Source organism: Stenella coeruleoalba (assembly GCF_951394435.1).
Source record: "Stenella coeruleoalba genome assembly, chromosome: 2".
Taxonomy (NCBI): domain Eukaryota; kingdom Metazoa; phylum Chordata; class Mammalia; order Artiodactyla; family Delphinidae; genus Stenella; species Stenella coeruleoalba.
Genome location: NC_137147.1, coordinates 124187475 through 124209454, shown reverse-complemented (window position 1 = coordinate 124209454; position 21980 = coordinate 124187475). Strand labels below are relative to the sequence as shown.

The 21980-nt window shown below is 37.4% G+C and overlaps 1 protein-coding gene across 1 annotated transcript in view; it reads right to left on the bottom strand.

The window, feature by feature from the left end:
- Positions 1–21980, bottom strand: part of ASB7 (ankyrin repeat and SOCS box containing 7) — a 49119-nt gene that overhangs the window by 26547 nt on the left and 592 nt on the right. Inside the window, exons 2-4 of the mRNA XM_079914099.1 lie at positions 21834–21928; positions 15071–15195; positions 12903–13164 (exon numbers count right to left, since the gene is read on the bottom strand). Of these exons, the coding sequence (XP_079770225.1) occupies positions 12903–13113 (211 nt within the window). The 5' untranslated portion in view covers positions 13114–13164; positions 15071–15195; positions 21834–21928. The remainder of the gene's footprint in view (positions 1–12902; positions 13165–15070; positions 15196–21833; positions 21929–21980) is intronic.

Below are 21980 nucleotides of genomic sequence, written 5' to 3'. Positions count from 1 at the left end.
CTTCTAGGGGCCGCTCCTAGGAATAACTTACGTTTGACCAGTAACTGGTCAGAGGTTGTGCTTAAACAATTTGAGCCAGTAAGGCTTCCACCCTTTGCCCAAGAGATCTGTGTATAGGTTGAGACACACATTCAATAAACAGACAATTTACAATTTACAGCTTCCATTTTCTGGTCTCATGTTCAGCCAGGGGTGAGTAGATAACTGGGGCCCTCTCTGGCCTTTCTTAAGTATGTATCAGCCTTCCAAATTCCCAGAAATATGTAGTAGCTTATCAAAGCCCACATGGCTGTCTCATTTGCCAGGTCTCCTGTTAAATGTGAGGCTGCTCTGTTGCTTGCCCCAACTGGTGTTACAGCCTCAGTTACAGCCTAAGAAAGGCCAACTACTGTTGGCCTTCCCAGTTTGTTTGCCACCTAGATCAAGACCACAGTTATTTTCAACAATGCTCCAGGCATGGGGAATTTCCATGGGCTCCAAAATCAGGTCAGTCCCTTCCATCATCGAGGAGGATTCCAGCTCCCATGATAATGTGACACAGAGACTGTTGGGGAGCAGAGAGGGTAAATGGCAACAGCCACTTTGGGCTCAATTTCTTCTTTTTCAAGTTTCTTAAGGTAAAAACTTCAGTAATTGATTTAAGATGGTTCTTCTCTGCTATTCAAACATTTATAGCTATAAATTCCTAAGCACTGCTCTAGTACATCCCACAAATTCTGATATATTGTATTTTCACTATCATTCAGTTCAAAATTTGTTTAATTTCTAAATGTCTGAGTTTGTCCTAGACATGTTATTGTTGTTGATTTCTAACAGAATTCCATTGCAGTTAGGGAATATACCCTTAAGATTTCAGCCTTTTAAAATTTACTGACACATATTTTATTGCCAGCATATGGTTTATCCTAGTGTCCACAGCATGCACACAAAAGAATGTATATTCTGAAGGTACTGGATGCAATTTTCAAAAATATTAGGTCAATGTGTTTGATAATGGTTTTTAGATTTTTCTATAGTTATTGATTTTTTATATCTAGATGTTCTATCAATTGCTGAGAGATGTTGAAATCTCCAACATTCAAGACTGTGAAACTGTCCATTTCTCACTTTAACACATATTTTGAAGTTCCCTTCAAATTTTTTGCGTCACGTATTTTGAAGTTCTCTTCCTGGATGTATGCACATTTTATGACTATTATTCCTCCTAATGAAGTGCCCCATATGTCCCTGTGAAATGTCTCTCCTTAGTTCTGGTAATAGTCTATGTCTTGCAATCTATTTTATATGATATTAATGTAGCCACTTGGGCCTTCACATGCTTGCCATTTGCATGACATATTTCCATGATATATCCCATCCATTCATCTACTTTCAACCTACCTGTACCTTTATATTTAAAGTATTATCTTTGTAGTCAGCATGTAATTGAGTTTTGTCTACTTACCTTTCTGATAATTTCTAAATTTTAATTGGATTGTTCAGTCCCTTAATGTTTAATATAATTATTGATATAGTTGAGTTTAGATTTACCATTTTATTATTTGTTTTCCATCTGTCTCCTCTATTGTCCCTCTTCTTCCCTTTACTACCATTTTTTTTCTTTGTACTATCAGAACGTTTTTTAACATTCCATTTTAATGTCTCCATTGACAGTTTAGCTATACTTCTTTGCATTATCTTTTTTTTTTTTTTTACTGGTTACTCTGAGGCTTGGAATATATAAACTGAACTGTTCAAAAACATTACCAGGATTTGTACAGAGGTTATTATAAGCTTCCCATTTGTGTCTAAAAGCTCAAATACTTTTGGACATTACAAAATCCTAAAAGCAGGAAAGTCAGAATTTTACAAAATATATGTATAAGTATTATACCATAATTTACTATTTATGTGATTACTCTTCTTAAAAGTTTTAGAAAGCACCAAATGCAATTAGCTAAGTTACACAGGCACAGGCACTGCTTGGAGTTCTAAAAACCAGTTATGCATTGTGCCATGTTTTTACAGGAAAAAAAAGCAACAATGGAGGAAATAAAAAATCTAGACAAAAACCTAAAACTTGACTAATAATTCAACACAGAACAAAGAGCCAGAAAGTCAGATGGTATAATGTTCCCAAACAGAATTTCCCCAAGTAATATTACTTTTTTGTTAATGAAAAACTAAAAATTTAGAAAAGCATCAAAGCAAAAACCAGCATTCTCTAATAACTACTGTCAACACTGATGATAGACTTCTTTCAGCTTTCCTTCTATACATTTTAAAAAATTACTCGTAATTGTAATCATAGTCTAATTACTTAATTTTTCCTCTATATTTGGGCACTGAAAATGCCTCCATTTTTAAAATTATATATAATAAAGGGTAAAATTTTCATACAGAAAATAATTCCTGTACTTAAGACTGCTTCCTTGGAATAAATTAATAGAAGTAGATATATTGGCAAAAAAATCTCCCATTTCTCAGGATCTAACATACTACTAAACTTCTTTCCACAACTGCTTTAATAAACTTCTACCATCAATGTTCCTGTTTCATCACATTTGGGATTACCATTTGTAAAATCTTTCATTTTTGAAAAGCTAAAAATAATTTCTCACCATTCTGCTATGGATTTTTCTAATCACTTATTTCTTTCATTTATTTTCTTGTGTTTCATCAAGAGGATTTTACCTACTGTACCAAGAGGAGACCTGAGACACTTATCAGGTGTCTCATCTCAGGTTCCTCCAGGGATGTGTTTTATGGAATTAACTTCTAGAGCTTCAGCTGACCGCCCTCCAGGTCAGTCTGCATAAACACTGAATCTGAAGATAAATAAACACACTAGCTAATATAGGGTCTCTTAATGTTACTCTCTTGAAATGTCCAGTGTAGTATTAGAATTTTCAGAAAGATTCAAAATGGGAAAATGAATATAGTAATAGTGGGTTTCTTAAAATTCACACTCTTATAGTAGTGACTCTTCCTCATAATTCCAACAGCACACTAACCTGGTCAGAAGGACTACCAGGATTTGGACAGAGGTACTATTATATGCATCACATTTGTGTTTAGAAACACTAATATTTTTGGACATTATAAAACCCTAAGTGTTCATCATTTTGAAGCAGGATACTTGAAAGTAAAGCAGCAAAATATCACTTATCTGCATAGGCCAACATTTTGTATCTACAAGGTCTAATATGTCTACTAGTCACGTGTGGCTACTGAGCACTTGAAACGTGGCTAGCGTGACTGCGGAACTGAATTTTTTGTTTACTTTAAATGTAAATACAGGCACATATTTTATTGCACTTCACTTTATTGCACTTCAGAGATACTGACTGCAATTTTTACAAATTGAAGGTTTGTGGCAACCCCTCCTAGATCAAGTCCATCGGTGCCATTTTCCAACAGCATTTGCTCACTTTCTGTCTCTGTATCACATTAGGATAATTCTCAAAATATTTCAAACTTTTTCATCATTATTCTACTTGTTATGGTGATCAGTGATCTTAGATGTGACTATTTTAATTATTTAGGGTTGCCATGAATCACGCCCATAATAAGACAGCGAACTTAATCAATACATGCTGTTATGTGTTCTGACTGCTCCACCAACCAGCCGTTCCCCAGTCTCTCTCCCTCTCCTCAGGCCTCCCTGTCCCCTGGGACACAACAATATTGAAATCAGGCCTTTAACTGTTCAAATGAAGAGTCACATGTCTCTCACTTTAAATCAAAAGCTAGAAATGATTACACTTAGTGAGGAAGGCATGTTGAAAACTGAGATAGGCCAAAAGCTAGGCTTCTTGTGCAAAACAGGTAGACAAGTTGTGAATGCAAAGGAAATGTTCTCAAAGGAAATTAAAAGTGCTAATCCAGTGAACACAGGAATAATAAGAAAGCAGAGCACCCTTTTTGCTGATATGGAGAAAGTCTGAGTGGGCTGAATAGAAGATCAAACCAGCCATGACATTCCCTAATTTAGCCAAAGTCTAATTCAAAGCAAGGCCCTAACTCTCTTCAATTATGTGAAAGCTGAGAGAGGTGAGGAAACGTCCAAAGAGCAGTCTGAAGCTAGCAGAGGTTGATTCACGAGGTTCCAAGAAAGAAGCCAACTCCATAACATCAAAATGCAAGGTGAAGCAGCAAGTGCTGATGTAGAAGCTGCAACAAATTATCCAGAAGATAATTAATGAAGGTGGCTACACTAAACAACAGTGTTTCAATATGGATGAAACAGCGTTATATTGGAAGAAGATGCTACCTAGGACCTTCATAGCTAGAGAAGAGAAGTCAAAGCACGGCTTCAAAGTTTCAATGTTAGGAGTTAATGTAGCTGGTGACTTTAAGTTGAAGCCAGTGTACATTTACCATTCCCAAAACCCTAGTGCCCTTAAGAATTCTACCAAATCTACTCTGCCTGTGCTCTATAAATGGAACAACAAAGCCTGGATGACAGCACATCTGTGTACAACACAGTTTACTGAATATATAAAGTTCGACGTCGAGATCCACTGCTCAGAAATAAAGACTCCTTTCAAAATATTACTCCTCATTGACAATGCACCTAGTCATCCAAGAGCTCTGATAGAGATATACAATGAGATTAATGTTGTTTTCATGCCTAACACAATATCCATTCTGCAGTCCATGGATCAAGGAGTAATTTCGACTATGAAGTTTTATTATTGAAGAAATACATTTCCTAAGGCTACAGCTGCCATAATTAGTGATTCCTCTGATGGATTTGGGCAAAGTAAATTGAAAACTCTTTGGAAAGGATTCACCATTCCAGATGCCATTAAGAACATACATAATTCATGGGAAGGGGACAAAATATCAATACTAACAAGAGTTTGGAAGAAGTTGATTCCAACCCTCATGGATGCCTCTGAGGGGTTCAAGACTTCAGTGCAGGAAGTAACTGCAGATTACTTAGCAAGAGAACTAGAATTAGAAGTGGAGCCTGAAGATATGACTGAATTGCTGCAATCTCATGATAAAATTTTAACAGGTGAGGAGCTGCTTCTCAGGGATGAGCAAAGAAAGTGATTTCTTGAGATGGAATTTACTCTCAGTGAAGATGCTGTGGAGGTTGTTGAAATCACAATAAAGGATTTAGAATACTACATAAACTTAGTTGATAACGTAGCAGTAGGGTTTAAGAGAATTGACTCCAATCTTGAAAGCAGTTCTGCTGTGGATAAAATGCTATCAAACACACTGCATGCTACAGAGAAATCATTCGTGAAAGGAAGAGTTAATCAATGGTGGCAAACTTAATTTTTGTCGTATTTTAAGAAATTGCCACTCCAGCCTTCAGCAACCACCACCCTGGTCACTCAGTAGCCATCAACATGAGGGAAGATCCTCCACCAGCAAAAAGATTATGACTCACTGAAGGCTCAGATGATGGTTAGCAATTTTTTAGCTATAAAGTATTTTTTAACTAAGATATGTACATTGTTTCTTTAGACACTGGGAAACCAAAAAATTCATGTGACTCCCTCTGTTGCAATATTCGCTTTATTGTGGTGGTCTGGAACCAACCCTCAGTATCTCTGAGGTATGCCTGCTGCCACACGTGCTATAGACAGCACAGGTTTAGATTAAACTAAAGAGAGCCTCCCTTTTTTTTTTCCTTTTGGAATATAGCCAGTATTAGCGATTCAAGTCAAACTTGCTCATTTCCTCAATGAAACTGGATTTCTCCCAAGCAGCAGCAAGCGTACTTCACATACCTGCTCCACAACCAGGCTTCCCTCTGTGGTCACATGGTTGTCACCACAGCACAGAGACAGGCAACCTCTTAGCTCTGAGTTTTGAAAGCTCTGTGTGATCACTCATTGGTGGTTTCATGGTGCAGGTGTACACATTTAATTATAAGATCTGCTCCTTTAATGTACTTGAGATTAAAAATTTCTGGTAGGGTAAATGGCTGATATTAAATATCTATATCCTTTCTTCTTTTCAATTGCTTTGGCTATCTTTCCCCTGCTCATTCAGTAAATGACAACTCTTTTTTTTCTTCCTGATCCTCAGCCCCCAAACCTATTATTCTTAATTTCTTTCCCTCTCACCTCATAGCCCATCTATCAGCACATACTCTTGACTCCATTTTCAAAATATATCCAGAATCCGACCACTTCTCAACACATCCACTGCTATCATGTAGCCCAAGCCACGAACATCTCTCACCTGAGCTATTCCAAAGCGTCCGGACAGGTTTTCCTACTTCTCCTCTGCTCCTCCACAATCTATCTTCCTCAGAGCAGCCAGAGTGAGCCCTTAAGTAAGTTCATATTGTTGCTCAGTTGAGAAGTAGTCAATGCCACCCCCATTCTCACTCAGAACAAAGTCCAAAGTCTTTTCCATGCCTTCTAGGAGCTACAGAACATGTCAGCTGACTCTCTTTAGCCCTGTTTGCCCCCCTCTCCCATTATTCTGCTCCAGCCACCGTCTTCCTGACTTTTTCTTGAAAGTGCTAAGCATGTTCCCAGCCTAGAGTTTTTACTTTAACACTTTTACTTTAACACTTTTCTCCCAGATACACACATGGTTTGGTCTTCGTTTCTTTCAGGCCTCAGCTAACATGTCACATTAGAGGCATTCCCTGAATACCTAATTTAAAACAGAAGCCTGTACCTCTTTATCCCTTCTCTGCTTCCTTTTTCTTCATGACTTGATATCATATATTTACTGTCAACTACTGAAATGTAAATGCCACGACAGCAGGGACTTTGTTACTGTATTCCCAGCCCCAGAACAGTGCCTGGCACATAGCAGTGCTCAATAAATACGTGTGGGGTGCAAGGAAATGAGGCTGCAGTCCTGACCAGGCAGCAGTGCCTGAGGTCTTGGGCCCTTTCACTAAGCTCCCAATACTACACCCAGTGAGCTTTCTACAACACACAGCTGTTTCTCCCACTCCTCTCTGTCAAATGGCTCACCACTGTCCCCCAAAGAAATGACCAGATATGCTCCAATCATACTGAATTTTCTTCAGTTCCTAAAACCAAACATGCTCCCTTTCTTCTTCAGCCCTTTACTCAGTGTCTTCTGTGTTTGAAAGAACCCCACACCTCCACCCTTCCAGCACCCCATGCAGCCTCACCTTTCAAGAACTTGATGCAAACCATGCCTTCTCTAGTAAGCCTTCCATGCCACTCCCACCACCTTTGCCCCAACAAATGGGGTGGTCTTTTATACACGGCGCTTAGCTCACTCTGCTGGGACTGCATTGTTTTCTTACAGGTCATACAGAATCATGGTTAAGACAATGGGTTTGAATCCTGGCTCTACAATTTATGAAGTGAATGACTGTGAGCAAATTACTTACCATCCTGTGGCTCAGTTTTCTCAGTGGAAAAATTACTACTTACCCTCACAGAATAGTTGTGAAGAATTAGGCTGATACTAAATGCTCAACAAATGTTGGCTACAAATCCATCCACCCACTAAACTATGAAGTGCCAGAAGGCGAGCACAATGATTACGTCCATATCTCAGGGCCTGGCCAGAGCATGGCATATGTTACGTGCCCAATAAATATTTGCTGAATAAATATAAGAATAAGTGACCAACTGGCCACCTCATCCTCATCTAACTATCTATATGAATTCTATCTCAGGCACAGAGGTGGGGGAGGGGAGAGAGAGGAAAAGAGGAAGGTGAACCCTTGTTTCTTGTGCATTTCTTTGCTCACTTTCCCATATTTGAATCTTTGACTGCATTTCACCTTAATGTCCATCACAAAATAAACGTATTAACAGGAGGGGATCAATCTAACTGGAAGTTTATAAGCTCTTAAAGAAACTGTGGTTTAAGGAAAAGAGCAGGTATGATGAATTCAGGGACTTTTCTAATCCCACCTGGCCCATTTTCAATCAATATTTTTTAATAAAAAGAAAAGGATCAGGGGTTTCCCTGGTGGCGCAGTGGTTGAGAGTCTGCCTGCTAATGCAGGGGACACAGATTCGAGCCATGGTCTGGGAAGATCCCACATGCCGTGGAGCAACTGGGCCTGTGAGCCACAACTACTGAGCCTGCGCATCCGGAGCCTGTGCTCCGCAACGAGAGAGGCCGTGATAGTAAGAAGCCCGCGCAGCGCGATGAAGAGTGGCCCCCGCTTGCCACAACTAGAGAAAGCCCTCGCACACAGACGAAGACCCAACACAGCAAAATTAATTAATTAATTAATAAACTCCTACCCCAATATCTTCTTTAAAAAAAAAAGAAAAAAGAAAAGGATCAGCCTTGTCTCTGTAAGGCTGGGGAACAATTATTTTAGATAACTGGTGTTTGTTTCCTCTTTCTCTCTCTCATTGAGAACAGTACAGATACAGGTTCTGTCCTCATGAAGCCTCAGACTAACAAGAATAGAATTAAATAGAATACTACAAAAATAATTTATTATGCTTGTGATAGGAACTACAATAAAAAGGTACAGAGCCCGATAGTATCACACGATAGAAGGATCTGACCAAGTCCAGATGGTAAGGGAAGGCTTCCCTGAGAAAGTGTAGGGAGAGGTGAGGGAGAGGCAGGCAGGAGCCAGGCGAAGGTGGCAGCAGTGCAGGGAGCAGAGGGACCCCAGCAGGTCCTGGGCACACGCCTCTGAGCTCAGTGAGTCTGAAAGAATGCAGATGGGCTGCGGCTCAAAGACAAGCTGGAAAGATATCGCAGAGGAGCAGACGCTGCAGGGCCGTGTAGGTCACATTAAGGACTCAATATTGTCCCAAGAGAAGTGGGAAACCACCGACGGATTTTAAAAGGAAATATTTTAATTGCCATTTTTAACAGATCACTCCATTTAGAGACTGGTTGGAAGGGGGCAGGACTGGAAGCAGGGATGACAGGGACATCATAACCGTCCTGGTGAGGAACAAGGTTTCCTTGCCCAAAGGTGGGGCAGTGCCTCCAACGAAAGGAAGTGAAAAGATCTGACAACTATTTAGAAGGATGGTTTCTAGATTTCTGGCACAGCAGTCATAGGCTGTAGTGCCATCTACTGCAAAAGAACACGGTCAAAGCAGCAGCTCATGCTGCGCTGTGTTGTGAGCCACAACTGTGGAGAAGCTGAACAGGCAGCTGGGTACACTGGTCTAGAAATCAGAAGCCAGGCCTAGACTAAATACAGAGCAAGTCTAAGCATCACATGTGGCCAACGGGAGCAAGGAGGAGGAAGTCTCCTCTCCTATTTGTGTTTCCAAATTGATACATAATGTGCTATTAAAAACTACTCCCTGAATCTCTTATTGTACTAGGGTAAAAGGAGGAAGTAAAAGGTGCTATACAAGAATAAGTGAGGGGCTTCTGCAAAATATGTAATTTTGTTGTTTTACAATTTTATATGGAAATGTAAAGTGCTAAGAATAGCCAAGACATCCTTAAAGAACGAGGAGAGGAGATTTGCTCCCCCAGATATTAAAACGTATTAGAGAATAATAATAATTTACAACAATATTATACTGACCCAGGGATATAACAACAGACAATAGAACTAACGGAACCATGTGTATATAAAAACTTTATACCTGAGTTGGCAAGATATAACAATGAGGAAAGAAAGGATGATTTAGGCTACCTTTATGTATGCAATTGTACCTGACCACCTCATGTTATACACCAAAACCAATTCTGGATAGATTAAAGACCTAAATGCCATGAAACATTTTAGAAAAAAATATAGGCAAATAATGACCCTGTGGTATGATGTACAAGACACAAAAAGCACAAACCATAAGCCAAAAGAAAAATACAGTTTACCTACTTAAAATGCAAACTCTGCTCCCAAAAAACAAGCAAAACAACAATGCGGAAAAGCTACAAGCTGGGAGAAGACTGTTGCAACATATAACTAACAGCAGAGAATACATAAACAACTCCTACAAGTCATAAGAAAAAGACAAGCAAGCAGCCCAGTCTTGCAATGCTTTGTTACTCATATGTCATTTTCGGGAAAAAAGGAGGCAAGCAAATCACACAGAGGAAGAGCAAACCACTTAGTGATACACTCCTGGCAAAGGCAGGGGACTGGGCACCCTCCCACCTGGTTAAGGGCAGAGCCATTAACAACCTTCTTTGGAGGACAATTTGTCAATATCCATCAAAACAACAACAACAAAACCTAACAACCCTTTGATGTGGCAGTTGTACTTCTTGGAATTATCCAAGAGATAAATTCACATATGTAAAAAGATTAGTCAAGGACATTCTCTGTAATACTGTTTCTAGAAGTAGAAAAATGAAAAATTAGAATGTCCAACAATGGGGAATAAGTTTAAATAAATTACATCTATACAATGGAATCAATGACAAGGATCTATCACTTAGAGAAACTGTTTTGTAAAAAAAATCAAGATGCAGAACAGACCATTAACAAAAGAGAAGCAGGCTAGAAGATGGAGGGTGGAAAATATGCACACTTATATGCACAGACTATCTCTGCAGGGACACAAAAGAATCCAGTAAGAGTGACTGCCTCTGGGAAGGAGAGGAGAGGCCAGTGCTGAAGAGCAGACATTTCCCCCTCACTGAACAGTCCGTATCACCTTTCGTTTTGTTTTTAACCATGTATATATATGTATGTGTTACCTTCTTAATAAAATGTCCTACTGAGAAAATTTCATCCACTCAAAAAATAAAAAAGAATGGTTTAAACAAACGATAGTATATCCATACTAATAAATACTATATCTAGCAGTTGAACAGAGTAAACCTATATGTATTAATACTGAATAGGTACAAGGTTCCTTTTTGGGGTAATGAAAATGTTTTAAAATTGGCTGTGGTAATGGATGCCCAACTCTACGAATACACTAAAAGCCACTGAATTGTACACTTTAAAAGGGTGAATTGTAACGTATGTGAATTCTATCTCAATAAAAGCTGTTAAAAATATCTATACACACATACATACACAAAAAGAGAGAGGGGGATGGTGAGGAAATAGGATTCAGCAAACTGGGACCAGAGGCCGAATCTGGCACACCACTGGTTTTTATAAATATAGTTTTATCAGCACATGGCCACACTCATTCATCCACATATTGTCTATGGCTGCTTTCATGCTACAAAGGCAGAGTTGAGTAGTTAACAACAGAGACAGGAGGGCTCGCAAAGCCCCAAATCTTTACCATCTGGCCTTTTACAGAAAAAGTTTGCCAACCCAATATTTAAAAAGTCTTAAGTTATATACAGCTGAGCAAAAACTAACAATTGCAGAATAATACAGTCAGTATGATATCATTTATGTTCTAAAAACCACACACAACACAATAAGACATATTTTCTATAAGTACATTTAGGAAATGATCTAGAAAGATAAGGACCAAACCAAACTCATACCCATGAGTTACGTCTGGGCAGGGGTAGGCAGATAAGGATTGGGAGTTGGCCAAAGGGGACTTTGGCTTTATTTGTAATTTATTTGAAAATGTATTTTATTTGTTTTAAGGAGACAAGTTCATACATTACCTGAGTAATTGAACTTTCTTTCTTAATTAATATTTAAAATATTTTAAAAGCAAGGCTGGCAGAAACAGAAAAGTAACAGGACTAGGTAGAATTTAAAAATGTGAGTTCTGATCTTGGTCTTAATATTACTAAGCACTGCCAGAATTTTAAGTATTCTGATCCTACACCCACTTCTTAGTTTTTTCAGCTCTTTCTCCTGGCATTCCTCTTACATTTCTCCTTCGTTGCCTTCAGAGCTGAGGTTTTCAAGTTTCAAGGTGAAATGAGATATGAGCAAGGGTGGCAGGGAGGGATGGAGGATGGCTACAAAGGAGGCACAGGCTAGCAAATGGTGGTGTCCTGTCAACAGTCAACTATTTCGGGGATATAATTCTTATTTCAGGGCCACTCGGATGTGTGATGATTCCTAGTCTCAGGTATAGCAGGACTTTGCAGTAAGTCCACGCTCATAGCCTTTGTATTCCTATCTTCACATAATTCACAAGACCCTAATGAGAGCTGTGTGACTTCTAACATTTTCTGTACTTCAAATTAGTTTGCAAGTAAGTTTGACTAGTCTTGTAACAAAGTACACCATAGAAATGGAACTAAATGACTGTTAATAAGCAATCCAGGCCCTAGAATGGTACATAATGGATCCTGAGTCCCAACCAAGCTGTTTTACACCATAATTTACAAAAATAATATGGGTACAAATGACAAAATACACTTGTTCATCTTTAGGAAAATAAATTAAGTGAAAATATAATGGGAGAAAAAAGTAAACTACTTTAAGACAATTATTAGTTACTATTAATTACAGGAATGGACAGTTTTTCAAGCAAAAACATTAAATGTCAAATGTAGTTTCCAACTGCATATGTTTACACAAAATTAGACCTCAGCTAACCAATCTTGTAGGATACTTAGAAACTATGTACAATTCTAGAAAAGGCAAGTGCTCTAAAACAGTAATAAAAGCAACTAAAATTTTTTTATGAAGAGGTAAATTCAAAAGGTAGGGTATCCTGAAGGCCATGGTATTATCAGGGGGCCTGTGTCAGCTCAGTTAGCTTGAGCAAGTCTCAAAAGGGGGAGCTTGAGCAACTCTCAGTTGTTGGGACCACAGCCACTTCTGCTTCTGAAACAAAGCAACTTGACAACCTGAAGAAGGGCTGCTTTTGGTTGAAATAATCTGGGGAAATCTGGCTGTATAGAAACTAGAGTTACAAGGGGAAAAAAGCACATTCAACAAACTGATTTTTTAGACAATCTGGTTTTAAACAAGACTCAGCATAATTTTAACACATCTTCACAAAGGAGAGAATAAGAAGTAGAGTATTAGCAAAAAGAAGCATTAGAAATTATATACACAAGCACTCATATATTTTAAACTAAATAGAATTTCATTTTAAGTTTCTCCTTGGGAAAAAAGGGTTTGCTTCTAATAAACTCACCTCCATGTTCTAGAAATACTCGAACACATCTTTCCTTTCCTCTTGCTGCAGAGAAATGAAGCAGGGTCCAGCCATTAGCATCCCGGCCATTTGGAGAATAGCCTTGTTCTAACATCTTTCGTACCGTGTGAACATCCCCGGCAGCCACTGCAGCTTGAATCTGCAACTCTTCCTGGAGTTCAGGGTTCCTTCGACAATGGTGGTGTAACATCCTAGCTGAGTCCACTTTTTACAAAGGATTCATTAGGTCACAGGGATCAGCCTTGAAGGGCAGGTAGAATACATAAAATTTAGAATACTTGACACCTGACAGTGTGTTCATTAAATAGCACAGAAGTTTCCATTGCTAAATCATGTAAACTTTAGTGATGACAGTTCATACTACTATAACAAATTAACATGTATCAGTTTTGACCAAAACTTTCAGTTATTTCCCTAAGATTATAAAAGATTTCAGAAAGAAGGTGAGGCATAAAGCCCTAAAATGCCAAAACAGGCAATTTCTTCTGCAGCCTTTTGTAAACTCAAAGCAAACACCAATGAACACAACATTTATTTTAGGTAAAATGGAAAGTGATGCTAGGCAGCTGAAGATGGAGACAACAGAGGAAGCAAATGAGTACTTGTCTTAGGAGTTCGCATTTACCTGATGCACACGGAAAATTTAAGTTATAAACCATTCAAGGATTCTATCACAGATCAGTGAGTACATATCGAGTATCAAATGGACAATTCATAGATTAGGACTAAAGACCTCCAGCTATGAGAAGTAGTCTAAAATTTTAAAAAAGCAAAAACCTTTAGGCTGGTCCCCTAAAGTATTTCAACAATATTTTATTTTTAGCCCCAAAGAGTGGAAAGTTGGGGGGAAGGGGAAGTGGGTGGGGTTTAAGTAAATTAGAGGAAAACGTGTAGATTATATTTACTTTCCTTTTGTTTCTGTCTCTTTCTATCCTCCCCACTTTATGTCCTCTGAGGCACGATTTACTACTACTCTTTTTCTGCCACATTTCTTTTGCACTTTTTTAATTTCCATTTTCCAGAAGTTTTATTCTACAAATACTCAAAGTAGCAAGATCATACAAAATATTTAAAAACTAAAGGAATCTAATCAATCTGTTGATTAACCACATGAAAAAGGTAAAAGCAGTATATAGAATTCTAACACTCTCTAATAGGTCACAAACTAGGTGTGTACTCAAACTCAATGTAAAATGAGATCTCCTTCATGCAAACAGGGAAGTCCAAACTGAACTGGTGAAAAGTTACATCTTATATGTATGTATACAAAAACTTTTTTAGTGCATTTTTAAGCTTTTAAATACATACAGAAACTTAAACTACATAATTCTAGGAAGCCATTCCATCTGGGCTAACTTTAAGGTATAGATTAAACTCACCTCCTAATTAGTAGCTTCCACTTCTAAAAATAAAAAATTATGTGAAAGTCCTTTAAAGACATTCTGGTCTCATATGTAGGTTAGACATCTTGGGATAATTTTGTTACCAATAATAGTTTACCTTGTAAAACTTCTCCTTATAGACTGTACAAAGGTCAACTTAAGCCTAACTTAGGTCATAACTTAGGTCATATTATCACAGCTTAATAGTATAATCACATATCCTACCTTGTTTCATACATAGAAAATGGTTATTACAAAACTCCTAAGTATCACTACTAAGTAATATAATTTAAAAATATCAGGCTATCTCCTCAAGGAAAATTGGGAAATTAGAAATTTCCTGACAATTTGTTTTCTTAATAAACGTGATTTCCCCCATCTCTTCACTTACTTTTTCAACTGACACTAAAATTAAGTCTCTTGTCTTAGAAATTTTAAAACCAAGAATCCTTTTGGAATAGGTTTTTGCTTATTTTTAGCATTATAAGGAAAGATGAAGACCATTAGAAGGAGTTAATAGAAACTACTACCATATACTCAAAACAATCATCTTTAACAGATTTTTCTTTTTTAATTGGGATGATCACCTTGGCACTTAAGGCATACTATGCAAGGAAAAAGATTCAAACAATATCAAAACAAACCTGGATTTTCTTTTAGCAAGTGCTGTGTTTAGTATGAATTAGGTGATCTGAAGGAGAAATAAAAGCTAAATGGATTTTCCCCCAGAACAGCACAGATGACCTATGACCCTCAGTCACTTACCTTACGGGAAGAATGCCCCTTTTCCTGATACGTGGATTGCCTAATAACCATTGTGCACATACAGCATCGTGAGTAGGGGGCTCAGAGTGTGTCCAGATTCCAGTGTCAATGAGCTCTTTCTTAACCTAAAAACGAATGAAATAACAATCACGGGAAATTTTCTAAAAAAATAAAGAAACATAGCTGCCTGAGTAGTCTACCTTTTGATGAGCTTATATTTTAGCACTTTACAACAAACTTACAGAGCAAAGAAAGAACTTAAATCAATGCTTAGAAAAAATGATCTCAAATCTACATTAACCCGCAAGGTGGTACAGGATATGACTTATTTTCAGGAATTTTTTTTTTTCTAAAAAGGCAGGGTTTTTTTTTTAATGAATAAGGAAAATAATAAATCACACACTTGGAATTTGGATGCAAACACAAATTCTTCTTTTTGCTCTATTCAAAATATATTTTCAGTACTGAATTACTTTTTAATTGACATCGCAAGTTTCTTACTCTTTCTAAACAATTAAAATGAGAATATATCTGCATTCAATACAATAGGTGGCCAGGGTCAAAATGAAATCTATGACAACTAAAAGGAGATTTTCTTTAAATGCTGGTTCTTCATACATGCAAAAGGCATCACGTTAATAATTTTGAAACTTTTTTATTCCTTTATGCATACACCAAACTAGGTAAAAGATTAACAGTCTTGCCAGCTTCTCCATATGGATTCTGAAAAAATTCTCTACAACTAAAAGAATAGGGATCTTTCTCCATGTCAGATAAATCCTAGATCTGTGAATTCCATTAAGGTTAAGAACACAGGCAAAGTGACTTCCATGCATTACACCAGAATCCCTCTAGGAATTACTCACTGGGAGAACTGCCACCCCATCCCAGTGGGGTGGATGTGCTAATAAGCCCTCCATCACTTAAACAAGGAATGGTCAAGCTGCCTGGCAACCTGATGAGCTATGGAGAAAAGTGACAGTCATAGGTGGTGGTGGCTACAGACCAGAATTTTCAACCAATCCAAATTAGTATGGTCTACTTTGAACCTTTCCTCTTTTCACACCTTATTTTTCCTTGTCAAATTTCTTCAAGGAAGGCCAAAGACTTTACAAACATGCACTTGGAAATAAATAATATTTGGTTTAAAACTCTGCTTAACACTTCTAACTGAACTAGGCATGATCAGAACAACTCCTACATGGCAAGCTGTAAAAAATGCACAGTTATCCTTACAGAAATGGCTGATTCTAAGACTGGGCAAGAAATATAGAAGATGAGCCTAGAGCATCTCACAGTGCCAAAAAGCAAGGAAGTGCTCCAAGAAAAATGCAATGATGGGGGTATGTCAAAGGGACACAGGAGCCAACCAAAAGAGCTCTCAATAGCCAAGATGGAACAATTCGAACAAGAAGATAGTCAAAGTACTATTAGAGTCTAACCCAAAGTACAGAATAAATATCAATAAGTCTGTATTGATATAAATAACTAATTAAATTTTTAAAGGGGGAGAAGAAACAAATCTCCTGTGCAAAATTCCAAATAATTTGTGTAAATTCTCTCCCCTCAAGGAGGTGGAGCACAACTCCTCTCTCCTTAAATGTGACTTCCTTTCAAAGAGGATAGTATGGGGGAGGGGGGAAGAAACTTTACAGTGGGAAACCTGAAAAACACTGCCTCAGCCAGGTGATCATGGTCAAAATCAAGAGTGTCAAGTCATGTTGTTATTATGATATGATGAGAATGGCAATTTACCTCTGTGCTCTTTCTCCCCCAAACCCATAGACCTAGCCTAATCATGAGGAAAATATCAGACTAATTCCAATTGAGGGGCATTCTACAAAATACCTGACCAGTACTCTTCAAAATGTCAAGGTCATCAAAAGCAAGGAAACAAAGAAGTCTGAGAAACAGTCATAGCCAAGAGGAGCCTAAAGAAACGACTAAATGGAATGTGATATCCTTGATGGGATCCTAGAACAGAAAAAAAGATATTAGGTAAAAACTAAAGAAATCTGAATACAGTATGGGTTTTAGTTAATAAGAATGTTCATTACTGGTTCATTAATTGTGGCAAATGTATCTATTAATATAAGATGTTAATTAGGGGAAGGTGATTGTGCAGTATATGGGAATCCTGTATTACCTTTGCAATTTTTCCATAAATCTAGAACTGTACTAAAATAAAAAATGCAAACCAATGTCTCCAATGATGAGCCTGCAGCATTTCCACAAAGGAACATGTGATTACTTCACATGTGAGCTACACCTACAGTGCAAGAATGAACACCACTGAAGCCTTACTTCTAAGTGCGCCCTGCCTCCCAAGAAAAGTGGAGACGACCCTCTACGGTCTTGAGTCTTTAAGAGTCCTTGTACTTGTTGTTGCTTTCCATATAGCTATCATCACTTCCATGAATGCAGTGGAGTGGTGGGGAGGACATGTGAGGTGGGGGTTGAGAAGAATATGAAATGGTATTAATTTATTAATAATATCAAGAAAGGCTTTGTTAAAAGTCAAAGTGACTCAACTATTTCTCTCTTATAAGAAAGATGCACAAACAATAGTAACTTGTGATAATCCCACATGGTCTGCTTCAATTAGACAAATGAAAGTCTACTGAGTGCCTGACACATGCCTGGCATACTACTAGGCTTTGGCCACTGGTATTATTCCTGGGTAGAACTTTAATAGAGAGTTCTGCATACTTCAAATGAATCAAATACTCCTAGAATGGTTAAGATCCTTTTTCTCTTTTCTGACAATACCAAGCTCTATAAATAATAACCATAGGTTTAAACCAAAAAAGCGCTTCAGTCTCTATGGGAAAAAACACAGACACACACATAACATGCACACATGACCCCTGTCAACTGCATACCTTAAATTATGAAGGCCAATGACTTATTAGCAAAACATCCTAATAGTTCAAAGCATCAGATGAGTTAATTTCATCCTGGTGTAATTTTATGAGAGTTTGTACTTACTAGAGTAGAACCATCCTTGTATGTATAAGTACAGGGAAAAAAGACTATTGAACTTAGTAAATATAATATCCAGTGGTAAAGTTACCTATTAAAAACTACAAAGGAAGCCCAGAGATGAGAATGGAAAAAAGTCTATTCCCCCTCAAAAAGTGCAAGTTTGAAAGTCTGATAGCTCATGGTAGTGACCTATAAAATAAAAAAATATGGCAAAGGAGGCAATTTTCTAAATAAACATATGTACAATGTAAGTTGACTCAGAATGACTAAAACTCTGAGGGTGCAATCTTTAGAAATCCCATTCTAGGTTTCACAGTCAGAAAAAGAAAAAAAAACATACTAACAAGGAAGACTTCAGAATTATGTATCAAAATGAGCTGCTTCCCAATGTATATCACTTTTAGATAAGATTTTACTGCCCAATGTTAACGGTGTGTTTAAATTTTACAAATTCATCTTTTCTACTCTACACTTTTCTTACAAAAGAAAACAATCTAGGCATCCGAGCTTTTATACTGTTGACTGTATTAGAAACTATAAATTTAGGAATTAAAATGTTGCCATCTAATTTCTATATAGATGCCAAGTGAACCTCATTAAGTTAAAACCAAAGCTTCTTGCTTCATATAATTAAAAGAAATCTATACTCACAGAATAAAGAATAAAATAGCTATAAAACAAAATATATTTAAGATCTGTCTAAAATTATATAACTTCCACCGAATTTGCCCACGTGTCCCCAGTTTCCTTTGGCATAAATGATTAGTCATTAATGGCTTTTTACATATTATTTTCACTAAAAGGCCACACATTTTTTTGATTAAGTGACACACATTAGAACTGTGCTTTCAGATTTCACACAAACTAGAAACAAGATAACAGCTTGCTACTCAAAAGAAGAAATAAGCATTTCTTTGCAGAGTAAACAGAGATACAGGCTGGAAAGGAAAGAAAATCAGCAACTCCAAGGATACTGGCCCTGAGGAGAGAAAAAAAAACAAAAAACAAAAAAACCAATAGTTCACAAGTCCTAAGAAGGAAGATGGGTGCAGAAACACTACAATGCCCGAAGTGTGCAACATGGGTGAGATGGATGTTAACGAGGTCTACTCATATAACTAAGAGCCTGGAACCCAAAATGAAGTAGAAGTGTTATTTTAGTAACACTCAACAAAGCACCATAGTGTTTATGTTCCAAAACAAGTGAGGGTATCCCTTCAAATACTGGGCCTCCAAATAACATAAGGAGTTATTATCATGCAAGACTTAATCTATAAGTTTCCTAAGTTCTAACAGAAAGACCAACAAATTTCATGAAACGTGGACAAGGCAATAGAGGAAATTTCGTAATTCACTTACCCAGACCCAATTCAAAGCATAAATCACAAGTATTATAAATGATGAAGTCTTGTCAATCTTATCTCATTAACCCATGTCTGGCATTACCACCTTAGCAACCTCATGTCGGTACCTAAGTTTGTAAGAAATGAGACAAGCATTCCACATAAGGCATGCCTTCTGTTGAGAATGAAATGAAAGGCTAAAAGTCACGTATTAGATATGCTTATAGAAACTACCTGACTTTAGACTTTTTAGGGACAGTATGTACTTCTGTGTTATCAAATAAAGAGATATTGTACGTGTCATAATTGTGAATGGCACCACTTTAGGTATGAAGAAAATAAGTACTGGCCATAGCATACTCAAAATACAACACTTCAATTAAAATCAGTGATTCTTCCTATGTGATCATAAATCTTACTTGGTTACCAAAAAAATTGGGTATTTAAAATTTTTTTTCCTTTCAAAACAATGTGACCAACAACAGAATTAACACAAAGTTAACTACCAGATTGAAAAAGATAAACTACCTAACTGGCGATGTTGGTAACGAAGTACTAAATTAAATATTTTACATGACTGGCATAACCTAGACCAAATACTCTCAATCATGCTAATATTAAGAACAGATGCTGACAATTTATATATATTCTGTAATCTTAGAAAAATCATTAAAAGCTGAGAGGATCAACGAAACATTATTTAAGCAATGAGAATGAACTCACTGGAAACCAGAGGAAAGCAGTGTTCCTCTCTTTACCTTACATACTTGACTCAGCACAGGTGATAATATCCCTCAGAAATGAAAACATGCTAGAGTTCAATCTAAAGCAGAAATATATTTAACTGAGAAGGCCTGAATAAAAAATACATAATTCATTTTTACCTTAAAAACATATTTCAAGTATTTTAGCATTTTTTAAAAGTTCTAAAGGAATCATTAGGCATTTCTCTAGTGATTCACATATTTAAATAATGAAAGACGCATTCTACCTAGCTTTTACTGAAATGAAGTGGACCCTACATATACATACAAAGGGTGCCCTAAATGCTCACTGTGTAATAGTCATTGGTAGATACTGATTTTAAATCCCATTCAGTAGCATACGCTCTCATTTTGGTGTCCAGTTCCAGGTTTCAAGAATATGCAAACCCTCAGAGCCCCTTAAAAGTCTCTTTAGCTGTACCTTGACAATTAGAAGAATCAGGAAAGACATTAATTTCCTTTTCTGGAAGGCAGAAAGTCCAGTAGAACAGAGTAAGTCAAAGATTTCCTAACAACTTCTGCTATTTTAAGTACTTCTTTGTACCTAAAATTCCCTAAACAATCTGAGATATTAAAATAACTCTGAGATTAACAAGTCACTTTATACTCCTGCTATTGGATGTTGGAGAAGCTATTCATTTGGCTAATTTCTGAATTAACTCTTACATAATTTCCCTGTTCACATCCCCTCTTTAGGACTTACATGAATGTCCTAAACCTACCTTTAGTGCATTTTCAGAAGCAGCAACGAAATACAGCAGCAGAAATGTGATCACATGAATTAGATGCTTAAATTTCAATTTAACAAATTCTCTGTAAAGGTTTTGAAATGAGAAATCTTATGAAGAGTGCCAAAATAAAACCCTAGATTCTAAACACACCAAAACATTCTTTTGTTTTAAAATTCCTGACTGTCAAATGATTAACAAGACATTCTGTAAAGTTTTATAAGTATTAGAAAATGAGGTATAACAAATACGATTTATCTTTTTATAAGAGTTTCAGAGCCCATCCACATCTGTCACACAGAAACACACAAAAGCTCAAAGAATTAATTATACATAAGTGCTTCGGGAGGGAGTATTGCTTTCATACCATTCATACTACTAAGGTACACAGATTCACTTTTTACTAGAGAAAAAAAAGTCACATTATTTTCTGAAACTTACAAATTTCAAGGTATTACTGTACCATCCTCTACCAAACCCCTGTCAGTTAGGTAACTCAAAAGATTTTCTGATGGAGGTAGAGGAAAGATGATAGGAAAGGACAGGGGAAAACAGAAAATTGTGGTTTAACTGAAAAGCAGAGTCATTCAGAACTAACAAGCCATTAACAAGGAACTGAGGAATTCCTATGAGAGTAAGAGGGTCAGGGGGAGCTACAAAAAGGTCTCAAAGTCTCTGAGCTGGGTAAATGGTACAGTGCACCAAAAGATAAAACAAAACACGGAAACACACTGTACAGAGAGAAAGGGGGAAAACATGTTCCTGGGAAAGAAAAGTTATTAAAATGTTAAGGATTGGGGCACGGACAGTGTTTTTGTTTTTGCTGGGAAACTGGGAGCCAGGAAAGGGTTGCATTCCTAGGTAACCATCCTGAAAATAAAGCACGGCTTAATGAGTTGGGGCCAGGAATAAACAGTGGGGGAGGGGAGGGCTAGCTTATTACCTTTATGGAGGATGCTGGTCAGAGGCTCTCTGCTGCTTCTCTGGTGGGTGGGCAGCCCCGTTCCTGCTCTCTCGCCTCCCCTAGCCAGCTCAAACCTGGAAATCAGAAACCTGTGAGTGGTGCAGTACCCCTGGGGCGAGGAGGAGG